General features: G+C 38.3%; 1 protein-coding gene across 4 annotated transcripts in view; it reads left to right on the top strand.

Moving 5' to 3' along the window:
- The window catches only part of rb1cc1 (RB1-inducible coiled-coil 1), a 194,693-nt gene that overhangs the window by 146,096 nt on the left and 27,190 nt on the right, over positions 1 to 21,407 (top strand). For 3 of the 4 annotated variants that reach the window (XM_043688321.1, XM_043688324.1, XM_043688322.1), the window contains one exon: positions 12,312 to 12,359. The exons of the other annotated variant lie outside the window; for it this stretch is intronic. In XM_043688321.1, the coding sequence (XP_043544256.1) occupies positions 12,312 to 12,359 (48 nt within the window). The remainder of the gene's footprint in view (positions 1 to 12,311; positions 12,360 to 21,407) is intronic. 4 annotated transcript variants of the gene reach the window in all.

The following is a 21,407-nucleotide window of genomic DNA, read 5'->3' as shown; positions in this document are numbered from 1 at the left end:
ATTGTCGTTTATGGTTCTGGCTATAACCATTCCTTCCCAAATTACGGCAGGAAATGTCTGTTTGAGAAGTTGAATGGCATATCTGCCTGTAACAGTGTATTCATAATTGAGATAGACTATGAAGTAAAACCGTGAGCTTTAGTTTATAGTACTGTGCAATGACTCTTTGGTAGATGGTTCAAAGCTGTGCAGAAAAGTACCCTGACCGAACTAATGAGTTATGTTCAAGCAAGCAAGGCAGTCAAGATGGGCAATAACTGTGGCCTAACCAATGATATCTACATCCTTTGAATGAGGAAAAAAAAACTAACTTGAAACACACTTTAATTTTAGAATCTGCAGAGAATCATAGCAGTGATAAACTCTGTCGGTGCAGTTCAACCCAACCGTTGCTTCTCAGATCTTTGTATTGTATTACGCTAATGTTGTGACTGCTTAGTTCTTCGAATTGGGTTTGTCCATTTGCTAATACTTGGATGATCTCATGAATATAAGTTTTAAAACACAGAGGAAGACAGATTTATCTTACTCGCTCCTGTAAAATTCATGATCCATGAAAATAAATCTGTTGTGGTGAAAACTGTATCTGTTGTTCAGGTGGGCATGATTCTGGTATTACAACCAATTTGTTGCCTTTGTTCACTGTAGCCATTCTAGGGGAATTTTTCTCACATTCTAAATTGAGGTTGTAAGGAACCAAATTCCAGTTGGTCTACTTCAGTGTTAAATATAAGGCACCTCCCTCCTGGACATACTGAAACTAAATACAAAGCATAAGGAAAACAAAAGGCACGTGAAGGAAGCTGAAATTTGCTCCCACTAGCATAAACACATCCAATCTGCTGGGATCTTTACAGAATCAAAGGGATTTTGGAAGAATATAACTAATGTACGTACCGTCTGTACTTTTAATTCTTGTAGCAGGTCATCTGTCATCCTTCCCTATCACCTCATGATTTTCAGTTATCTTTAGGAAAGTTTCGAAGTCTTGTACCATATACCTGTCAAACCTTCTGCAATTTGGTTTGTTTTCTATCGTTACTAACTTTCATCTCTTAATACTTGTATAAACTCCTCATCTTTTTTTTATATTACCGGCTATCTTTCTCGACGACTTGTCAATACAAGTAAGATTGGAAGGAGTGGGAAGGAGGGTTTAAAGAGTTAGATGGTGAGAGTCCCAGTCATGCCCTGCAAAATTATCTGAAGTAGGAAAGTCTCTACTCTAAAAGCTTTTATTCTTTGGTTCCCATCGTACTTTGGTCAGAATTCAAAATGCATGATGTGTGCTTTGTCTTTAACAAAAAAATCTTAATTTTAATCATGCCAGTTCAAGTTGTTACTACTACTTTCCTGTCACCAGGCCAGTAGTGGGCATGATGGCGGGAGAAACCTCTTGCGTTCTGACTTATGAAGGATGCCTTTATTATTAAGGCTATAATAAATCTTTTAAACCCAATATAGAACCTCTTAGACTCATGGTCTCCTGAAATTTTAAATTTATCTAATTAGCTCTTGTAAGTACAAAAATTTAGTGAGTTTCAAGCTGTATCATTATGTCACTTTCCCCTTGTTCACACATGGATAACAATTTTCTTAAACTAGTCCCATTTGATTACATTTTCTCTTGTCTTAAATCAGCATTGTGCGGAAGCACTTTTTATTCATTTTTGTGGGATATGGGCATCGCTGGCTGTGAATACAATGCCAATCAAGCAGACTGCTTTGTCCTGAATGGTGTCAAGTTTCTTGAGTATTGTTGGGACTACACTCATCCAGGCAAGTCAAGAGTATTCCACCACAGTCCTAATTTATGACTTGTAGATGGTGGACAGGCTTTCGCAAGTCAGGAGGTGAGTTGCTCGCCACAGTATTCCTAGCCTCTGACCTGGCTGTTGTAGCCACTGCATTTATGTGGTGAGTCCAGTTGAGTTTCTGATCAATTATAACTCCCAAGATGTTGATAATGGGGGTTCAGTGATGGTAACACCATTGAATGTCAAGGGGTGGTGGTTAGATTGTTTGTTTCTTATTTGGGATGGTCATAGCCTGGTATTTGCGTGGCACAAATGTTTCTTGCCACATGTTAACCAAGCCTGGATATTGTCCAGATTCTTGTTGCATTTGGACATGGACGACTTCAGAATCTGAGGAGTAGCGAATGGTGCTGAACATTGTGCAATTGTTAGCAAACATCCCCACTTCTAATGTTATGATGGAGGTAAGGTTATTGATGAAGCAGCTGAAAATGGTTGGACCAAGGACACTATCCTGAGGAACTCCAACAGAGATGTCCTGGAGCTGAGATGACTGACCTCAACAACTATATCAATCTTCTAAAGTGTCCAGTATGACTCTGATTGCTGGAGAGTTTGCCCTGGGTACCCATTGATTCCACCTAGTACTTGTTGATACCACACTTGGTTGAATGCAGTCTTGATATCGAGGGCTGTCACTTACCTCATCTCTGGAATTTGACTCTTCTGTCCATGCTTGAATCAAGGCTGTAATGAAGTCAGGAGCTGAGTGGCCATGGCGGAACCCAAACTGGGTGTCACTGAGCATATTATTGCTGAATGAGACCTTCCATCACTTTACTGACTATCAAGATTAGTCTAATCGGGGGGTAATTGGCTGAATTGGATTTCTCCTGCTTTTTATGCTCAGGACTCACTTGGGCAATTTTCCACATTGTCGGGTAGGTGCTAGTGTTGTAACTGTACCGGGGGAGCGGCAGGTTCTGGAGCACCAGCCTTCACTATTGTCAGGATGTTGTCAGGGCACAAAGCCTTTGCTGTATCCAGAGCCTCCAACATCTGGGGGCCAGTGATATCACGTGCAGTGAATTGAATTGGCTGAAGACTGATATGTGTAATGCTGAGGACCACTGGAGGAGGCTGAGCTGGATCATCCACTCAGCACTTCTGACTGAAGATTGCTGCAAAAGCATAAGCCTTATCTTTTGCACTGATGTGCTGGCCTCTTCCATCAATGAGGATGGAGTTACTTGTGGACCCGCCTCCTTCAATGAGTTGTTTAATTGTCCACCACCATTCATGACTGGATGTGGCAGGACTGCAGAGCTTACTTCTATCCATTGGCTGTGGGGTCACTTAGCTCTATGACTTGCTGCTTACGCTGTTTGATGTGCACATAGTCCTGTTTGGTGGCTTCACCAGGTTGACATGTCATGTTTAGATATGCCTGTGCTGCTTCTAGCATGCCCTCCTGCACCCACTAGTGAACCAGGGTTGATCCCCTGGCTTGATGGTATTGGTTGAATGGGGAATATGCTGGACCATGAGGATACAGATTGTGTTGGAGTAAGATTCTGCTACTGTTGATGGCCCACAGTGCCTCATGGATGCCCAGACTTGAATTGCTAGACCTGTTCAAAGTCTGTCCAGTTTAGCACGGTGATAGTGCTGCACAACACAATGGAGGTCATTCTCGATGTGAAGGTAGGACTTTGTCTCCACAAGGATTGTGCGGTGGTCACTCTTATTGATACTGTCATGGGAAGATGCAGCTGCAGTTGGTAAATTGGTAGGGTGAGCTAAAATATGTTTGTCCCTCTTGTTGGTTGCCTCCCCGTGTGCCATAGACCCAGTCTAGCAGTTATAACCTTCGGACCCGACCAGCTCAATCAGTCGTACTGCTGCCGAACCACTCTTGGTAGTAGACATTGAAATCCTCACCCAGATTACATTTTATGCCTTTGCCATCCTCCATGCATCCTTAAGGTGTTGTTCAAATTGGAGAAGTACCAATTCATCAGCCGAGGGATCAGCAGGAGCTTTCTTGCCTGTGCTTAACCTGAAGCCATGAGAGTTCATGGGATCCGGAGTCAACATCCTCCTGACTGTATACCACTGTGCTGCCATCTCTGGCAGGTCTGTCCTGCTGGTGAGACAAGAATGGTGATGGTGGTGTCTGGGAAGTCGTCATACTCATGGAATCATACCTTATAAACAATGTCAGGCTGTTGCTTTATTGTCTGTTTGACAGCTCTCCCAATTTTGGCACTAGCCCCCAGATGTTGATGAGGAGGACATTGCAAGGTCGACAGTGCTATTTCTGCCATTGTCTTTTCCGGTGCCTAGGTCAATGCTAAGTGATTTGTCCGGTTTCATTTGTTTGAGACTTTGTAGTGATTGTTAGAACTAAATGGCTTGCTAGGTCATTTCAGAGGGCAATTGAGAGTCAACCACATTGCTATGGCCTGGAGTCACATGTGGGTTGGACCAGGTGAGGATGGCAGACTTCCTTGAATCCCTTGTGATACCTTAATTTAAAGAAAAGCATCACAAGTTGAGGTAGAGAGATATTTTGTTTAAATAGGTAAGAAAAAGGAATTTCATCCCAGTAAGTACTGGTGATTTGATTTGAAAGTAACAACTTAGCAAAATGTGTTATAGGGCAGTGCCTAACAAATAAATAATTAACTTCCATGTGATGCTTCCCATTGAGCTCAGTACACCTAGAGACTATGGTCTGTTACTTCAAATGAAGTGGTTACTCCTAACATGGATAGAGTTAGCATTTCTGTTCATTTTAAAGCTGCTGTGTGCATCATGAAGCATTTACCTTGCAGGTCATGTTGAACTTCAGTTTTGTTACACTCATAAAGTCTAACGCGTGGCTGTAGTGGGATAAAAGCAAAATACTTTAGATGCTGGAAATCTGAGACAAATGCAGAAAACGCTGGAGAAACGTATTAGATCTGGCAGCATTTACAGAGAGAGAAAAACAGTTGACGTTTTGAATCTGTTGTGACTTTTTCAGATCCACACAAACTCAAAACATTAAACCTGTTTTTCTCTCCACCGATACGGCTAGACCTTATGGGTTTCTATACCATTCTGTCGGGATATAATGGGAGATGGTTTCATTTACACATACCTCCTTATGCTGTGAAATTTACATATTAATGTGTAACTCATTTTTCCATGCAACTTCTCATTTTCTTTTCAACTGGGCATGGTTTATTTCCATGCTTCACTTTGAAGAATGTTTTGTTCCAATTCGTTTTCAGTGTAAGGTTCCGGAGCTGCTTTTTTCTTACTACCACTGACAGCTTAGCTTCTTCCCTGTGGTGAAGCACTTCTTTCAGACTGTTTACTAACAATGATGGACATTCTTTTTTCCAAAATCACTTTTTTAGCATTTTAGATATGGATTATCAGGTCTAGTGAACTGCAAGCCTCTAACCCCATTAATTTGCATTGCAACGATATTATTACTGATATGATTTTCTTTAATTCTGCACTCTCACAAGACTCTGAGTTCCCTAACATTTCTGGGAAGTTATTTATGCTCTCTTTTGTGAAGACAGAACAAAAGTATGTGTTCAGTTCTTCTGATATTTCTTTGTTTTCCCGTTGTAATTTCCCTGTATTCTGACAGTAAGACGTGTACATTTTTCTTCATTTCTTTTTCTTTCATATATTTATGGATGTTTTTACAATTTATTATTGTCCCTTCTGATTTTACTGTATATTTCCCCTCTTGGTCAACTTCTTTTCCTCTATTCCTGAATTCTAAAATCTGCCAGTTCTCTGGCTTGCTACTTTTTCAGACAATCTTGTATCTCCCCTTTAGAATTTAATACTATCCCTAATTTATTCTGTAAGCCATGATTGAACCACTTTTTCTCTTATATTTTTGCGCTAGTTGGAAACTAACATTTTTTGTAATTCATGTATCAGTTCTTTAACTATAGATCATTGACTATCCACCATTTTAGTAAGATTCCCCAATTGACCCTTTCTAATTCATGCTTCATAGTCTGTTTATTTACAATCAAGGCCCTTATTTCAGATTTGACTGTCCACCTTCATAAAGAATAGAACAGCATTATGATCACTTTTCCTAAAGGAAATCCACAGAAGATTGTTAATGTTTTCTCATTGTTCCATACCGTGTCTAGAATGGCCTGTTCTCTGGTTGATTCCTCAGCTAAAATACCATCAAGTGCATACTCCAGGAAATCCACTATCACAATATTATTGCTAGTTTGGTTTGTCCAATCAATGTCAATTAAAGCCAACCATGATTACAAATGTACTGAGATGTTGCATGAATCTCTGATTTCTTGTTAAAATGTTTTCCTTTGAATCTCCATTACTATTCGTGACCTATAGACAACCCCAAAAACACTTTCTGACTCATTGTAGTTCTTATCTCCACCTATAGTTTCTACATCACAATTTTCCAAGCCACTATCTTTCCTCATACCTGCACTGATCTTTAATTCACTAACAGTTACATTGGGTTGGGATATCTGGTCGGCATGGGCGAGTTGGACCAAAGAGTCTGTTTCCATGCTGTACATCTCTATGACTCTATAACAGTCTTATCCCACCTTGCTCTTTTTTACCTGTCCTTCATAATTAATGAATACTCTTGAATTTTCCATTTCCATCTGTGGTCACTCTGTGGCCATGTCTCCATGACTGCAGTAATATCACAATTATTTATATCTATTTGCGCTGCTAATTCGTCTATCTTATTTTGAATGCTATCACTGACTTTGGTTTTCTGGCTCTGTCTCTGGCTTGCTTCTTTCACTCATGGAATCAGAGATTCACATAGAATCTGTGCCAGTCAAAACCAGCCACTTTGCTATTCTAATCCCATAGAAGATGGGTGAGATCCTAAATGACTATTTCTCATCAGTATTTATCACCATAGAATTCCTACAGTGTGGAAACAGGCCCTTTGGCCCATCAGGTCAACATCGATCCTCCAAAGAGCATCCCAACCAGACCCACCTCTTTACCCCACCCACCCCTTTACCCTATTTACTGTGGAATAGCTAGAGAAAAACAATTGCAGGATCCCTAACAGAAATATTTGTATCATCAACAACTGCATATGAGGCCTCGGAAGACTAGAGGGTGGCTAATGTGCGATTATTTAAGAGAGGCTGCAGGAAAAAGCCAGGGAACAACGGACATCAGTGGTGGTTACGTTGTTGGAGGGGATTCTAAGAGAGAAGATCTCCATGCATTTGCAAAGGCAAGGACTGATTAGGGATAGTCAGCATGACTTTGTGCATGCGAGATTGTTTGTCAAACTTGATTTGAGGATTTTTTGAGGAGGTGACCAAGAAGATAGATAAAGGGAGAGCAGTAGACATTAACTGGGTGGACTATAGCAAGGCTTTCAGCAAGATTCTGCCTGGTAGACTAGTTAGGTTAGAATACATGGGATCCAGGAAGAGTTAGCAAGTTGGATACAAAATTGGCTTGCCGGTAGGAGTCTGAGGATGGTGGTAGAGGGTTATTATTCAGTGTGCCACAAGGATCGGTTGTGTTCGTCATTTATATAAATGATTTGGATGAGAATAAAGGAGATGCAGTTAGTAAGTTTGTGGATGACACTAAAATTTGTGGTATAGTGGATAGTGAAGAAGATTATCAGAGGTTAAAAGAAATCTTGATCACCTGGCCCAATGGGCTGAGGAGTGGCAGATGGAGTTTAGATAAATGTGAGTCGTTGCATTTTGCAGGGCAAAAATCCAGGCCAAGACTTACATTTTTAATAGTAGGGCCTTGGGGGATTTGTTGAACAAAGAGACTGAGAGATGCAGATAGGTAGTCTTTGAAAGTGGCATTCCAGGTAGACAAATGGTGAAGAAGGTGTTTGGCAGGCTTGCCTTTGTCAGTCAAAGCATTTGAGTACAGGAGTTGGGACATTATGGTCCAGCTGTACAAGACATTGCTAAAGCCACATTTGGAATACTGCATATAATTCTGGTTACCCTGTAATAGAAAAGATGTTATTAAATTGCAAATAGTACAAAAAAGGATTTACAAGGGTGTTACAGAGACTGGAGAGTTTTTGAGTTATAAGAAGAGGCTGGATCTGCTGGGACATCTTTCCCTGGAGTGTAGGAAGCTGAGAGGTGATCTTTATAAAATCATGAAGAGCATAGCCAGGGTCTTTTCCCTTGGGCAGGGGAATCCAAAACTTAAAAGGGACCTGAGGGGCAACATTTTTATGTAGAGGGTGGTACATACATGGAATGAGCTGCCAGAGGAAGTGGTAGATGTAGGCACAGTTAAAATATTTAAAAGCCATTTGAACAGGTAAATGAATAGGAAAGGTTTAGGGAGATATAGACCTAATGTAGTTTTGGTTTTGGAAACTTGTTTGGCATGGACGAGTTCGTCCAAAGGGCCTGTTTCTGTACTATGTGACTAAGTCCAAGTGGACTATATTAAAAGTAGGGGAGGCGATAGCCTAGTGGTATTATTACCTGAGGTAATGTTCTGGGGATCCAGGTTCAAATCCTGCTATGGCAGATGGTGAAATTTGAATTCAATATAAATCTGGAATTAAGAGTCTAATGATGATTGTGATGGCAATGTTAATTGATTGTCAGAAAAAAAAACACCTGGTTCATTGTTGATCTGATCTACGTGATACCAGACCCACAGCAATGGGATTGACTCTTAACTGCCCTTGGGCAATAAATGCTGGCCTAGCCAGTGATGCTCTTATCTCATGAATGGCTTTGAAAAGAAACATTGCCCTCATCTACACATCTGGTCACCTTTTCATAAAATTCCATTAAATTTATCAGACGTGCCACTCTCTTGGCATTTATCTCTATATCTCTGTCACAATAAGGGTTGATGTGATAAGTTTCGAACTTTTCTTTATTGCACTATTTCTCCAGCATCTTTTGTATTTTGTAAAATCATTCTTCTTGAATTTTACCCTCTGTGTTGTGTACATATGAAAATTTTGAATGTGTTACAGCATAGAGACAATCAGTCAAATCAGCCTTTCTACCTTGTAATTGCAGGACAGTAAAATTAAAACCTTCAAAAACCCTTAAAATTGACCACAATGGTCCCTAATCGACTTTTATTTAAACAATCTCCGTCTCCGTGAATAATCAGTCCAGACACAGATTTGTATCTTAAACAAAAGACTTAGCAATTTGTTGATAAGGCAATTGCTTTAGTAGAGGAAAATTAAACAACAAAGTAAACCTTTGTTTTCAACCCCATTCACACAAAAGACAGACAGACAAAATAAAATAACACAACTGACCAGATTGCTTAAGTGGTTTTGGGTATTCATGATGTGTTATTGTACAGGCGTAGATGATGATTTCCTGGTTGATTTTTTTTTTCTGAAAATATTGATCAGAGTCACTCTTATAGATCACTCAGATGAAGTTAAACAAAGTTAAAAATGCACACACCAGGTTGATGTCTGTGTTAATATGCGCGATCTTCTTGGAGATCCTCTCCACTTTGAGCTGGCAGTTTGTAGTGTCGATGGTTGCCATGACTTTGAGGTGCCGGTGTATTGACACAGACATCAAGTTTCTGCAGAAATGCAGGAGAGCAGGAAGGATCGCAAAGGATTACTATATCACATCTCCATGACACTTGACTCCTTTGGCTATAAATTCTGAGTGTATAATCTTAACCTCCACAACCACTGAAGGAGTGGTGCTACAAAAGCTAGTGCTTCCAAATAAACCTGTTGGTCTATAACCTGGTGTTGTGTGATGTTTAACTTTGCCCACCAGTCCAACACCAGCACCTCCAAGTCACATGAAGGTAGTAATACTTATAACTTAGTTTACTATTCTCTGAGCTGCTTGGGGAATGTTAGGCAGGGAGCTTTCAAACCTTCATTCAGTAACACCATCATCCAGATTCTTTCTTTCTTAGAAAACATAGTCCAAAGCCTAATTTAAACTCTGACCACTCTTTGAGAGACTGCTTGAGCATAAGATCCTTTCCAGACATGCTGTAACAAATTCCTAGATACTGATCTTGTTAACAGCCAATTTCAGCTATCTGTTTAAATATAAAGTTGTTCTGTTATGTCGAAGCGTCTACAGAAGCCTTTGATTAGGAGCCAACTTGCAAAAACCTTAGGCTTGGCCTTGCAAATGAGCAAAAGATTGTTTGGTCTGTTTTCTTTTTAACACAAACTGTTATCCATTGTCAAAAGGTCATCTTTAGCTCTTGGTTCCCAGTTTGCAGCTCCAAACCAAAATTGATAGAAGAATAAAAATAATGAAAAAATCACCTGAGGAGTTTAGCAAATGTTTGAATCTATCCAATTGGCTCCCATTGAAAAAAAACTAATTTTTATAAGGACATAAGTGCTACAAAAGTGGAACTTGACTGTATTTACCCTTTTACTACCCTTGCGGACAATGAATTTTAGGTCATTTCCACTCAGTGTAAAAGAGTTATTCCACCCATTTCATTTTCTACCCTCTGTAAGCCTGTTTAACCCCTCTATCAAATCCTGCACAATTTCCTGTGTTCAAAGAGAATAATACCAGCCTTTCCAACCTAGTTTTGTAACAAAACCATACCACTCCAAACCCTGGAACTGTTCTAATAAATCTTTCGAGGACCTTGGCATCTTTCTTGAAGCACAGTGACCATCACGTGATGTCTAAGTGCCTATCCAGAGTTTTCTAAAGGTTCAACATTCCTTTCCTGATTGTGTAATCTTTGCCTCCCTTTATGTTCTTAATGTCGATAATCTTATATAATACTGAGGCCAACATTTGATAATAGAATCTTTGAAAAAGAGTGGATAACTTGAGATCTAATTCAAACAGTCTTGCCTAAAAACAACATTGTTTTACACATAACCATCTGTTTCGACAAAAAGTGTTATTAACAAAATATAACTGTTGTTGAAGGGAGCAATTGACCCTCGAATGTTAAGTCTTCTGGACAAGATGTATTCCTAAATGCACAACAACAAGAATAACTTTTAATTGCCATTCATCTTGTTGTTTGTGATGACTTTGTATGTATGTTTTCTGCTATGTTTGCCGATGCAACATGGACTGCATTTCAAAATAATTTGTTAGCTGAGAAGTGTTTTTGGATGCTCTTTGGTCATGTAAAACCCAGCATAAAAACATTTTTATTCTTTCTTGAATATGCAGTTATCATCTTCTTTGTTTCACATTTTCTTCATTGTTACCTGTTAGTCAAACCAGTGACTTGGAAAATAAGTATTGGACATTTACTTGTAACTGAAAGAAACAATATCATTGCCTGCACTTGCAATGCATAAATTGTTCTAATAAGGCAGGATTTCATTCAATTTCTCCCATTATCTTATGAACATACAATGCTGCATAATTTGATAAGATCATAGCTGATCTGTTTTGTTTTAGTTATTCATTGAATGTGCTCATTCAGCCTGGAGGATAGTCATGTTGCTGTGTGTCTGTAGGTAAGCCATACCATTTAAGGATAGTAGATTTCCTTCCCAAAAGTACATTATTGTAAAACTCACGTGGTTCATTAATCAGTAGTCACCTTGAAGGTTTTTTTTAATTCTAAATTTCATTTATTCAATTAAAATTTCACTATCTGCCATTGTGGCATTGGAACCCAACTTCCCAGATTCCACATCCCCTACCTCCATAATCCCCACCTACCTCCATAATCTTCCTGAACAAGACTTTGTTTACCTTTGTCTTAAAAATATTCAGTGATTTCACTTCTATCATCTGAGTCCGAGAATTCCAAAGCCATGCTATTCTCTATAGAGAGAAAACCACCACATCTCAGTCCTAAAAAGCGACTCCTAATTTTAAATCCTATACACATCCACAAAAGGAAATGACTTTCCACTTCCACCTTGCCAAGCCCATTCAGAAAGTGTTCATGTTGTTTTCATTAGTGAGAGCTAACCATGTACCTTTTAATTCAGTCTTTTTGTCGTTACTATCTTTCCGTGTTACATATATCTATTTTTTGCCCATAAATTAATTATATTTTATGTATATTTTTAAATAAAATTTTCCTCAGTTACTTCATGTCTCAATGATCTCTAAAGTTGCATCACATTTTTCACAGCTTATAATTGACCATGAAAATTCACAACACAAAAGGAACTACTTGACTGATCACATCAGCACCAATGTTGTGAAATAAAGTTCGCACAGCATATAATTGAATTAAATCTGGAACACTATCTCAAAGTTCTAATATTTGATCTATTTGTAAATATGATTTCTGGCTTGAAGCACATTCTAATCAAACAAACTCAGCATTGCCCCCAAAAAAGTTTCAATGTAATTCAACTGTTATTGTTGTTCGTGTACATATATTAAGGGAAACTAATTGAGACAAAATGTCATTGAATATAACTTATTTAAACTTTTTGCTGTTATCTGATGGTGGCATTTTACTTTTTCACACAAGTACTTTTATCTTGCCAATCAATTAATTAACAAATTCTGAGTTTTATGTCAAATGTGCTACCAATTTAAAAAATGAATTTATTTTGCTTGCTTGTAGACATTACAAATGAAAGAAGAGGAGAATAAACGTTTAAATCAAAGATTGGTATGTATTCTATTTGGGCCACAAAGCAAATAAATAGTTATATTTGGCCCAACTCACATCTTTAAGGACAACAGTTTCAGAATTAACCCTATCATGAGCTATTTTAATTCTACTGCTCTGTTAGAAAATCAGGGAAAGTGCAGAGAAGAGGTGAGAAAAGTACTATTGCTTGCAAATTTGCAGTTGCTTCCAGACTCCTCATAAAATCAGAGTTTGCTTTTTTTAAAGAAAAACAAAAACAACTTTGTTTCTTAATATTCCTTTTTATTTTGTTAAACAATAGCTTTAATTTCTAAACAAATGCCCCACTCTTCAACACAGATCGTTTTCAATTGGGAATTTTTCAAATGCAAATACCTGAGAATTTTGTATTTTAAAACTCTTTTTGGTTTACCCTACCATTTTATCCTGTTCTGAGAAGCTGTTTGCTCCAGATTCCAGACATATAATTATCAAAACTTTTTTGGCCTCTTCTAAAATATCCAGAAACTATTAGTGAATTTCAAATTATTGAGGAACACTGGGTTTGGAAAAGATGTATAGTGAAGTAAAGTAATGCAATTTGTATGAAGCTAGCACGTATTTACTTGTTGAAAGTAAAATTGATTGGTTGCTAAAGAACATAAATGCCACAGCTTTTTTTAAATATGGTGTAACATTTAATTTTGCTAACCAATTTGCAGTTTTTTTTCCTAGACTATAAATATAGTGTGATTACTAGGTAACTATAGAATATCTACCCGTTAACTGAAACCCCTCACCCTTAGAGCTATGCGAGCAGTCTATGTAAAGAGTGATGCTATGTATATAACAAGAAAGATTGCATTTCATATCAAGGAGATGGTGTTCACATGGTACTGCCATTAGAACGGAAGGCATGATATGCACAGCAATTTTGAAGGGTTGTTTTACTTGCAATAATACTTGTGCTGTTTGTATTTTTGAGGATCCTTGATTACTGGATAAGGGAAAAATATTTTTAAAAAGAGCTTTGGGGAATTTGCTGGGAAATGCACATTTTAATGATTTTTTTTGCCATTGTCTTTTAAAAGTGTTGCATGTTGTAGTATCTGGCATATTTTACAGTTGAATATTTATCTGCCTGTATGTTTGTTCTAAATAATTATATATACTCAGAATTTCAAGTTTTTTTTGTTCCCTATAGCAGTGATTGATTTTTGGATGAATATTGAGTCTTTCCATTTAGCTTTTAAACCTAAAGTGTGTTGCTCTCACTCTAAATGAAAAACTAATTCCATAAAAATCTTAATACATCTTGCGATAATATTTTGTGATAACTTTGGTTCCTAATAGTTATGCAAAACCTTTCTCTGAATCATTTTTCAAATGATATTAACACAAAATATTTTTTATCTGGGAACGTTAGTCAATAAATTAAAAATACCTGAAAGCATATGGTTACTTTCACAATACTATACAATAATAAGATGAAGAATCATTAAAACAGACAGGCAGCTGCTTTATTTAATTATTTAACACCATCAAAATAACAAGAAACAACAAATGTCAAGTCTACAAAAGACTGCATTGTAACAGACCCCCAGTGTTATTCAATGTTCATCGTTTGGTGTGCTCCTATAGTGTTGGGGTGTTACGCTTCATTCTGTGAGTCTGAGTTGCTGTGGAAGTATATATTTTTGCATGCACGATGTATACTGGAGCTATGAATAGTGATGGTAGAAGCACAACAATGTTTCCAAGGTATGGCTGATAAGGAATCTCTCCACCCTTACTGTCTTCCATTGGAAGGGCTTGCAGGTTAATAGTCAATCTGTTTGGCCATGTTATGAATATATTTTCTTTGACTGTCAAGATCTGGAGCAGGACCTAACCTGGACAATCTAGCTCAGAATCAAAGAAGTTATCCATTGTGCCAATCCAGTGATATTTCAAACAATCATTTTTTTATTAACCTCCATGAATGCCCTTTGGAACTGCGGTGTGAATTGTATAATGAAACTTGTCTTCACATCTTTTCAAGTCAAGTGAACATCATAAGAAAGAAATCTGAGTTTCTCAAAGATCCTGACCAAAAGCAAGTGCTAATTTTGTTGTCATTGAGAATCCTTATAAATCATCTTTAGATTTACTTTATCTCCAATTATATGAAGATCAGCATTATCATCTCTTAAGATACCTCCAGATTAAATCATTACCTTGCAAATGTAATGTTCAGTAAAAGTGTATTTGAGATGTACAGGACACAGTACAAACGAATACAACATGAGCTAAACTGTAATAATTTCAAGTCAGCTGATAATAATGTGAAATGTAACCAAAGGGCGATCAGATACACTGCTTCAAATGAAAATGAACATGAACAGTTAGGAATTCAAATGAACTTCAAGCCAACCTGAATTATGGTTGATAAATTCTAGGCTTTGATTGTTAGCATAGTTTTGCCAATTTTGTACCTTGCCATTCCTTGTGACATTTTTTCACTGTTATTGACTACATTATTTCCCTATTAAATTGTTTCAGCTGTTTTATAATGAATCCTCTTTAATTGGAAAGAGTTGCTAGTTCAGAATATGACTTGCAGAAAAAGACTTGTTTGTGATTGCTTTTCATCTTGCACTCATCAGAACAATGTGCAAGAAATATCAAAGTAAAGGGAAACCAACATTTTTGCTTTGTGAAAAGAATATTGATTAGCTGGCAAGTGGAATGCACTAATTAATAATGACTGACAGTTAATTATCCAACTTTTCTTAAATTTTAAACCGTGCTGATGATTTTGATTGGAAAACTCATTGATCTGGGAAATTAACCAGAGTGGCTGTCACCATTTTAAGTTGGAGCAGGTGCATTGCGTATGCATGCTCATTCTGTTTTGAAGGAAGATGATAATGTGCATGCAAGTACAACTGACCATCCAAAATTGTTGTCATATTTCTTCGCTTGCTGGAGATTATTGAGCAAATATTTTCCTGTTGTGGAAGTACATCTAATATTGAGCAGTGTTGTGAATTTTGCAGGCACAGGCTGGTTAAATATGTTCCCTTGTTTGTTGTGGTCACCTGAAGGGATACACTGTTTAATACGAGCTGCCAGTCTTTGCACAGACGGTTTACATATCAGCATCCCTCGTGGTATTGAAGTTCGTATACTAAATTACTCATCAGTGTGATGGGAACAATGTCTTTTTGGCTTGATGACAGCATTTTGCTCGTGGTGAAGCCCATCATGTTTGCACTATATAGTAGCAGTGTGAAGTTAGCTAGCTTCATCTGTTGTGCAAATCTTTGGTTTAACCTGAAAGGGTAGGGTATCTCAATTACTTACTCCTCAATTCAGTATAAATTTGAATTTCTCTTTCCTTGAGTATTTTTGGTAAATGATCCTGATGAGTACAAGACAAAAATCTTCAACAAAATGTCTTTTTGCAGCAATCCTACATTGATTTGGGCTACCATAGTGTTAAAGGTTTGGATGGTGAAGAATTTGTTAAATGTGTTCAAGACATTCTTTATCAATATGTGGCTACTCCTACTAGAGAAGAAGCAAAACTACACATTCTTTTTGGCAAGAAGGCAAGGCAGGTGACTGAAATCAAAGTGGGAGAACACTTTGGGTCTAGCGATTATAATTTTTAGTTTCAAAGTGGTTATGGAAAAGAATAAGTCTTCCATAAAAGTTAAATTTTTTGATTGGAGTAAGGCAAATTTTAATGGTATGGGACAAGAACTTTCAAAGGTCGATTGGAGTAGACTATTCACTGGTAAAGGAACGACTGACAAGTGGGAGGCTTTCAAGGGTGTGATGACAAGTTCAGAGGCATTATATTCCTGTAAGAGTGAAAGGCAAGGCTGGTAAGATTAAGGAACAATGGATGAATAAAGATATTGGAGTCTGGTCAGGAATAAAAGTGAATTTTATTTTAGATTTGGTAACTTTGTTCAATTGAATCTCTTAATATAAAGAATGTAGGAGCATTCTGAACAAAAAATCAGCAAGGCAAAGAGGGGATATGAGATAGCATTGGATGATAAGGTTAAGGATGATCTAAAGATGTTTGATTAGATTCTCTACAGCGTGGAAACATGCGCTTCGGCCCAACAAGTCCACACTGACCCTCTGAAGAGTAACCCACCCAGACCCATTTCCCTCTGACTATGGGCAATTTAGCATGGGCAATTTAGCATGGCCAATTCACCTGACCTGCACATCTTTGGACTGTGGGAGGAAACCGGAGCACCCGGAGGAGACCCAGGCAGACACTGGGAGAATGTGCAAACTCCGCACAGACAGTTGCCCGAGGCTAGAATCGAACCTGGCACCCTCGTGCTGTCAGGCAGCAGTGCTAACCACTGTGCTGTCCCCCATTAAGAGCAAGAGGGTAACTAGAGAGAGGGCAGGTCCCTTAAAGATGAAGGTGGTCATCTTTGTGTTGAACCCCAAGAGATGGGAGAGATATTAAATGAATATTTCATGTCAGTTTTTACTGTGAAGAAAGAAATTGAAGGCTAGAGAATGCAGAGAAATAAACTTTGATGTTTTAGAAACAGTTAACATTACAGAAGAGGAAGTTTGGGAAGTCTTGGAGAATATAAAGGTGGATAAATCTCCAGAACCTGATCTAACAAATTCCAGAAAACTGTGGGAAGTATGGAAGGAAATTGAGATCCCTTGCAGAAATATTTGCAACATCTATAACCATGGTGAGGAGCCTGATAACTGGAGAGTGGTTAATGTTGTACCTTTAAGAAAGGTTGTAAGGAGAAACTGGGGGCCTATAGACCTGTGTGACTGACATTGGTTGTGGGTAAATTATTAGAGGTGATTAATGGACATTGAGAGGGGCAAAAATTGATGAGGAACAGTCAGCATGGTTTTGTGCAAGGAGAACAGTGTCTCTCAAACTTGATTGAATTTCTTGAAGTTACAAGAAAGATTGATGAAGGCAGAGCAGTAGACATTGCTTACTCTAATAAAGCCTTCAACAAGGTTCTGCATGGTAGAGTAATTAGCAAAGTTAGGTCACGTGGGATTCAGGGTGACTTGCAACTGAATGCATAATTGGCCTAATGGCAGGAGACCGAGTGGTGGTGGAGAGTTGCTTTTTGGACTGGAGGTCTGTGACCAGCAGAGTTCCACGGGATCAGGTCTGGGTCCTCTTTTGTTTGTCATTTACCTAAATGATTTGGATGAGAATACAGGAGCCATGGTTAGTAAGTTTGGGGACAATACCAAAATTGGTGGCATAATAGATGGTGAAGAAGGTTTTCAGAGATTACAAAGGGACCTTGATCAAATGGGTCAATAGGCTGAAAATGGCAGATGGAGTTCAATCTGAATAGATGCAAGGTGTATTGTATTTTGGTAAAACAAACAAAAGAAGCTCCTTGGATGCTGCGTGAACTGCTGTGCTCTTCCAGCACCACTAATCCAGAATCTTATATAATTAGTGGTAGGGCCATGGGTAGAATTATACAACAGAGGGACCTAGAGGCGCAGGTACATAATTCTTTGAAGTTTGTGCCACATATGGAGAGTGGTTAAAAAGGTATTTCGCATGCATGCCTTCATTGCTCATTCTGTGAGCCCTCTGTCCAATTCTGGTTGCCCAGTTATAGGAGGGATATTATTAAGCTGGAGGGGGGTTCAGAAGAGATTTACTAGGATGTTGCCGGATATGGAAGGTTTGAGTTATAAAGAAAGGTTGGGACATTTTTCACTAAAGTGTACTAGGTTATTTGACCTTATAGGTGTAGGTGACCTTATAGAAGTTTATAAAATAATGAGATGTATAGATAGTAGTTGTCTTTTCCCTAGGATGGTGGATTTCAAGACTAGGGAGCACATTTTTAGGGTATGAGGAGAAAGATTTGGAAAAAGACTGAGGGGCAATTCTTTATACAGAGGGTGGTTCGTGTGTGGGATGAACTTCCTGAGGATGTAGTGGATGTGGGTACAATTACAGCATTTAGAACACATTTGGATAAGTACATGAATAGGAAAGGTTTGGAGGGATATTGGCCAGGAGCAGGCAGGCAGGACTAGTTTAATTTGGGATTATGTTTGGCATGGATGAGTTGGACCGAAGTTTCTCTTTCCGTGCTGTATGACTCTGATTCCATGACTTTGTGGATACAGAGAATGATTAAATCTGGAATTGAATATAATCCAAAATTGATTGCTTTATAGAACAGTTTATATTTAAATCCTAAAGCTAAGATTGCAAAATGTTTTCCCACTATGGCTCCATTTTAACCCCTGAAAATTGCTGCGACCCAAAAAATGAAGAGGAGGCAGTTAGAGAGCCATTTTGAAGGCACTCTGAGGTTTCTGAGACAAGTCTGTTAGGACACACTGATTTAATCATACACGGACATAAACAATAACTGGCTCCCGGTACTGTTTCACCAGAAGTTTCACAGTCACTATTGTAGGTTCCAAGTCAGCTACTCCAGTTGCTTGCCCCACAACCGCAGTGGTAATTGTGAGCTGTGACTTAGGAACTCTTATTCTAAATGAAGATTCAAGGTACTGCTTTCTCTTCCACCAACCTCGTTCCCACTGCTGCAATGCCCACCCTATTACTTCAATTTTATGTATCCTTTTGCTGCATACAGTTTTCTGACTGAGGCACAACAGAAAATCTGCCAGTTTTGTTACTGAGCTGATCAATAGGAAGTGTCCCTGAGTAACTTCTGGAAGAATGTATATGTTAATTGATTTTAGCTTTTATGAATTATAAAATAGTTTTTAAAGACAGAAATTGGCATTAAGGATTGGGAGGAAGTAGCAAGCAATATTAATGCCACCTATACATCTGAACAATCTAGCCAGCTCTGATATTCAATCAGATCAAATGTGATCTGATTGTAACCTCAAATCTACATTCTCATCTTAGATCTGATAACTTTTCACCCCCTTAAGAGTCTATCTAACTTTGACTTTAAAAAAAATTTGAGGGCTTCACTTTCATTATCTTGAAAAGACACTTTTAAATAGCAACACCTAGTTTGAGATTTTCTAATAAAAGGAAATGTTCTCTCCATGTATGCTCTGTCAAGACTTCTCAGGATCTTGTTTCATTTCAGTCACCTCTTACTTTTCAGCTCCAGCTTTCCCTCATAACATAACAGCATTACCCCCTCCCCAGTTCCAAGTATTAGTTTCGTCAACTGCACAGCATTTCAACTGCAGTCTCAGCAGTGCCCTGTGCAACTGAAGCACAACCTTCTCCAAATCATAGTTTTATTCAACTTCCCTCACAATAAATGACAACACAATGTTCCTAATAGCTACACCTGTATACTAACCATTTTGGGCATGAAAACACAGATCCTTCTACTTCTCACAGCTGTGGAATTTCTTGCCATTTAGATTTTTTTTCCTTTTTATTCTTCCTACCAAAATGGAGAACTTCACATTTTCTCATTTTCCTTCATTTGCCACATCTTCACCCACTCACATAACCTATCTGTATTTCTTTGTAACCTCAATATCCTCTTCACAACTTGCTTTCTCTCAGCATCAAAGTTAGCAACTACATTTTCTGTCCCTTCATCCATGGCATTTAAATAAATTTTACACAGTTGAGGTTCCATCGCCATACCCTGTGGCATATCACTCATTACATCTTGCTAATTTGAAAAAGAGCAATTTATGTTTATTTTCTGCTCCCTATTAACCTACAAATCCTCTGTTGATGCCAATATGCTACCCATTACACCATGAGTTGTTGTTTTTGTGAACAGAAATTGGTTTATTAAAAGTTCATTTATGAAATGCTGGCATCGCTGGCTAGACCAGCATTTACTGCCCAGCCACAGTTGTCCTTGAAAAGGTGGTGGTGAGCTTCTGCCTTGAACTGCACTCCATTTGGTATAGGTAATAACAGTAGTACCTTTTTAGGGAGGGGGTGTCACCAGCTACTGGCCCTTGACCTTCTCACTGGAAATGGTTGTGGATTAGCAAGCTGCTGTTCTCCAATGGTTCTCCTTTATCCCCAACAGATATTACCTATAATAGCACGCAATGACTGTCTTCAACAAGAGAGTCTCTCTACCAGCCCTTAGACTTACTAACAGTACTGTCACTTAAACCCCCAGTTGACACATGTTTCTAGTTCATCTGAATCAGCCATATTCTATGGCTACAAAAGCAGGTGCAAGATTGGGTATTCACTATTGATTGACTCACCACTTGAAAGCTTTTCCACCATTCATACAGCACATGTCAGCTGTTCTTTGGATTGTTTTTTATCTGCCAGCATGCGTGCAGCTCCAAGAACACAAGTTGGATCATGGCTCAGTGACACCGTAGTGACATGAGTGACACCATAGCCACATATGTATTAATCATTAAATCCATCACAATAACAACATTATTTATTAGGTAAAAACAATGACTGCAGATGCTGGAAACTAGATTCTGGATTAGTGATGCTGGAAGAGCACAGCAGTTCAGGCAGCATCCGAGGAGCAGTAAAATCGACATTTCGGGCAAAAGCCCTTCATCAGGAATAAATCAGGAACATTATTTATTGTCTACAAGACACAAACACTGCAGCTGTTCACCAAGACGTAATCAAGTCCACAATATTCATTGGTAGAAGCAAGCACATGGGAATCCACATGAACTAGGTACCCTCTCCATTTCACACATCATGTCTTAAAAACATTTCACCATATCTGTATCTTGATGGATCAAAATTACTGAATAAGCATCAATCATCTCTCAAGCAGCATATTCCACCTCCTCTCGCCTCACCAATTGCTGTGCTTTGTAAAGAAAAAAGAGCTTTCATTCATTTACTTCTAATTTTGTGAAATGGTGTCCTCCACTTTTTCCATCAATGGGAGCAGTTTTTGTCTCTGACCAAATACCTCAAGAATATGAGACATTTGAGAGACAAGTAGGTAAACACTCAAAGGAAATGTGAAAGGGTATTGGGTTATGTAATTAGATTATGAGCTCTGATCTGGGACCATTACCAGCCGAAACAGCAAGCTCTTGTGTTTGGCTACAATATCTAAAATCTATTTGGAAAAAATCACGATGTAATAATTATGATAT

The sequence above is a fragment of the Chiloscyllium plagiosum genome, chromosome 4 (assembly GCF_004010195.1).
Source record: "Chiloscyllium plagiosum isolate BGI_BamShark_2017 chromosome 4, ASM401019v2, whole genome shotgun sequence".
In the NCBI taxonomy this organism is placed as follows: Eukaryota; Metazoa; Chordata; class Chondrichthyes; order Orectolobiformes; family Hemiscylliidae; genus Chiloscyllium; species Chiloscyllium plagiosum.
The sequence above is the reverse complement of the archived record's forward strand: the minus strand, read 5'-3'. Positions and strand labels throughout refer to the sequence as shown.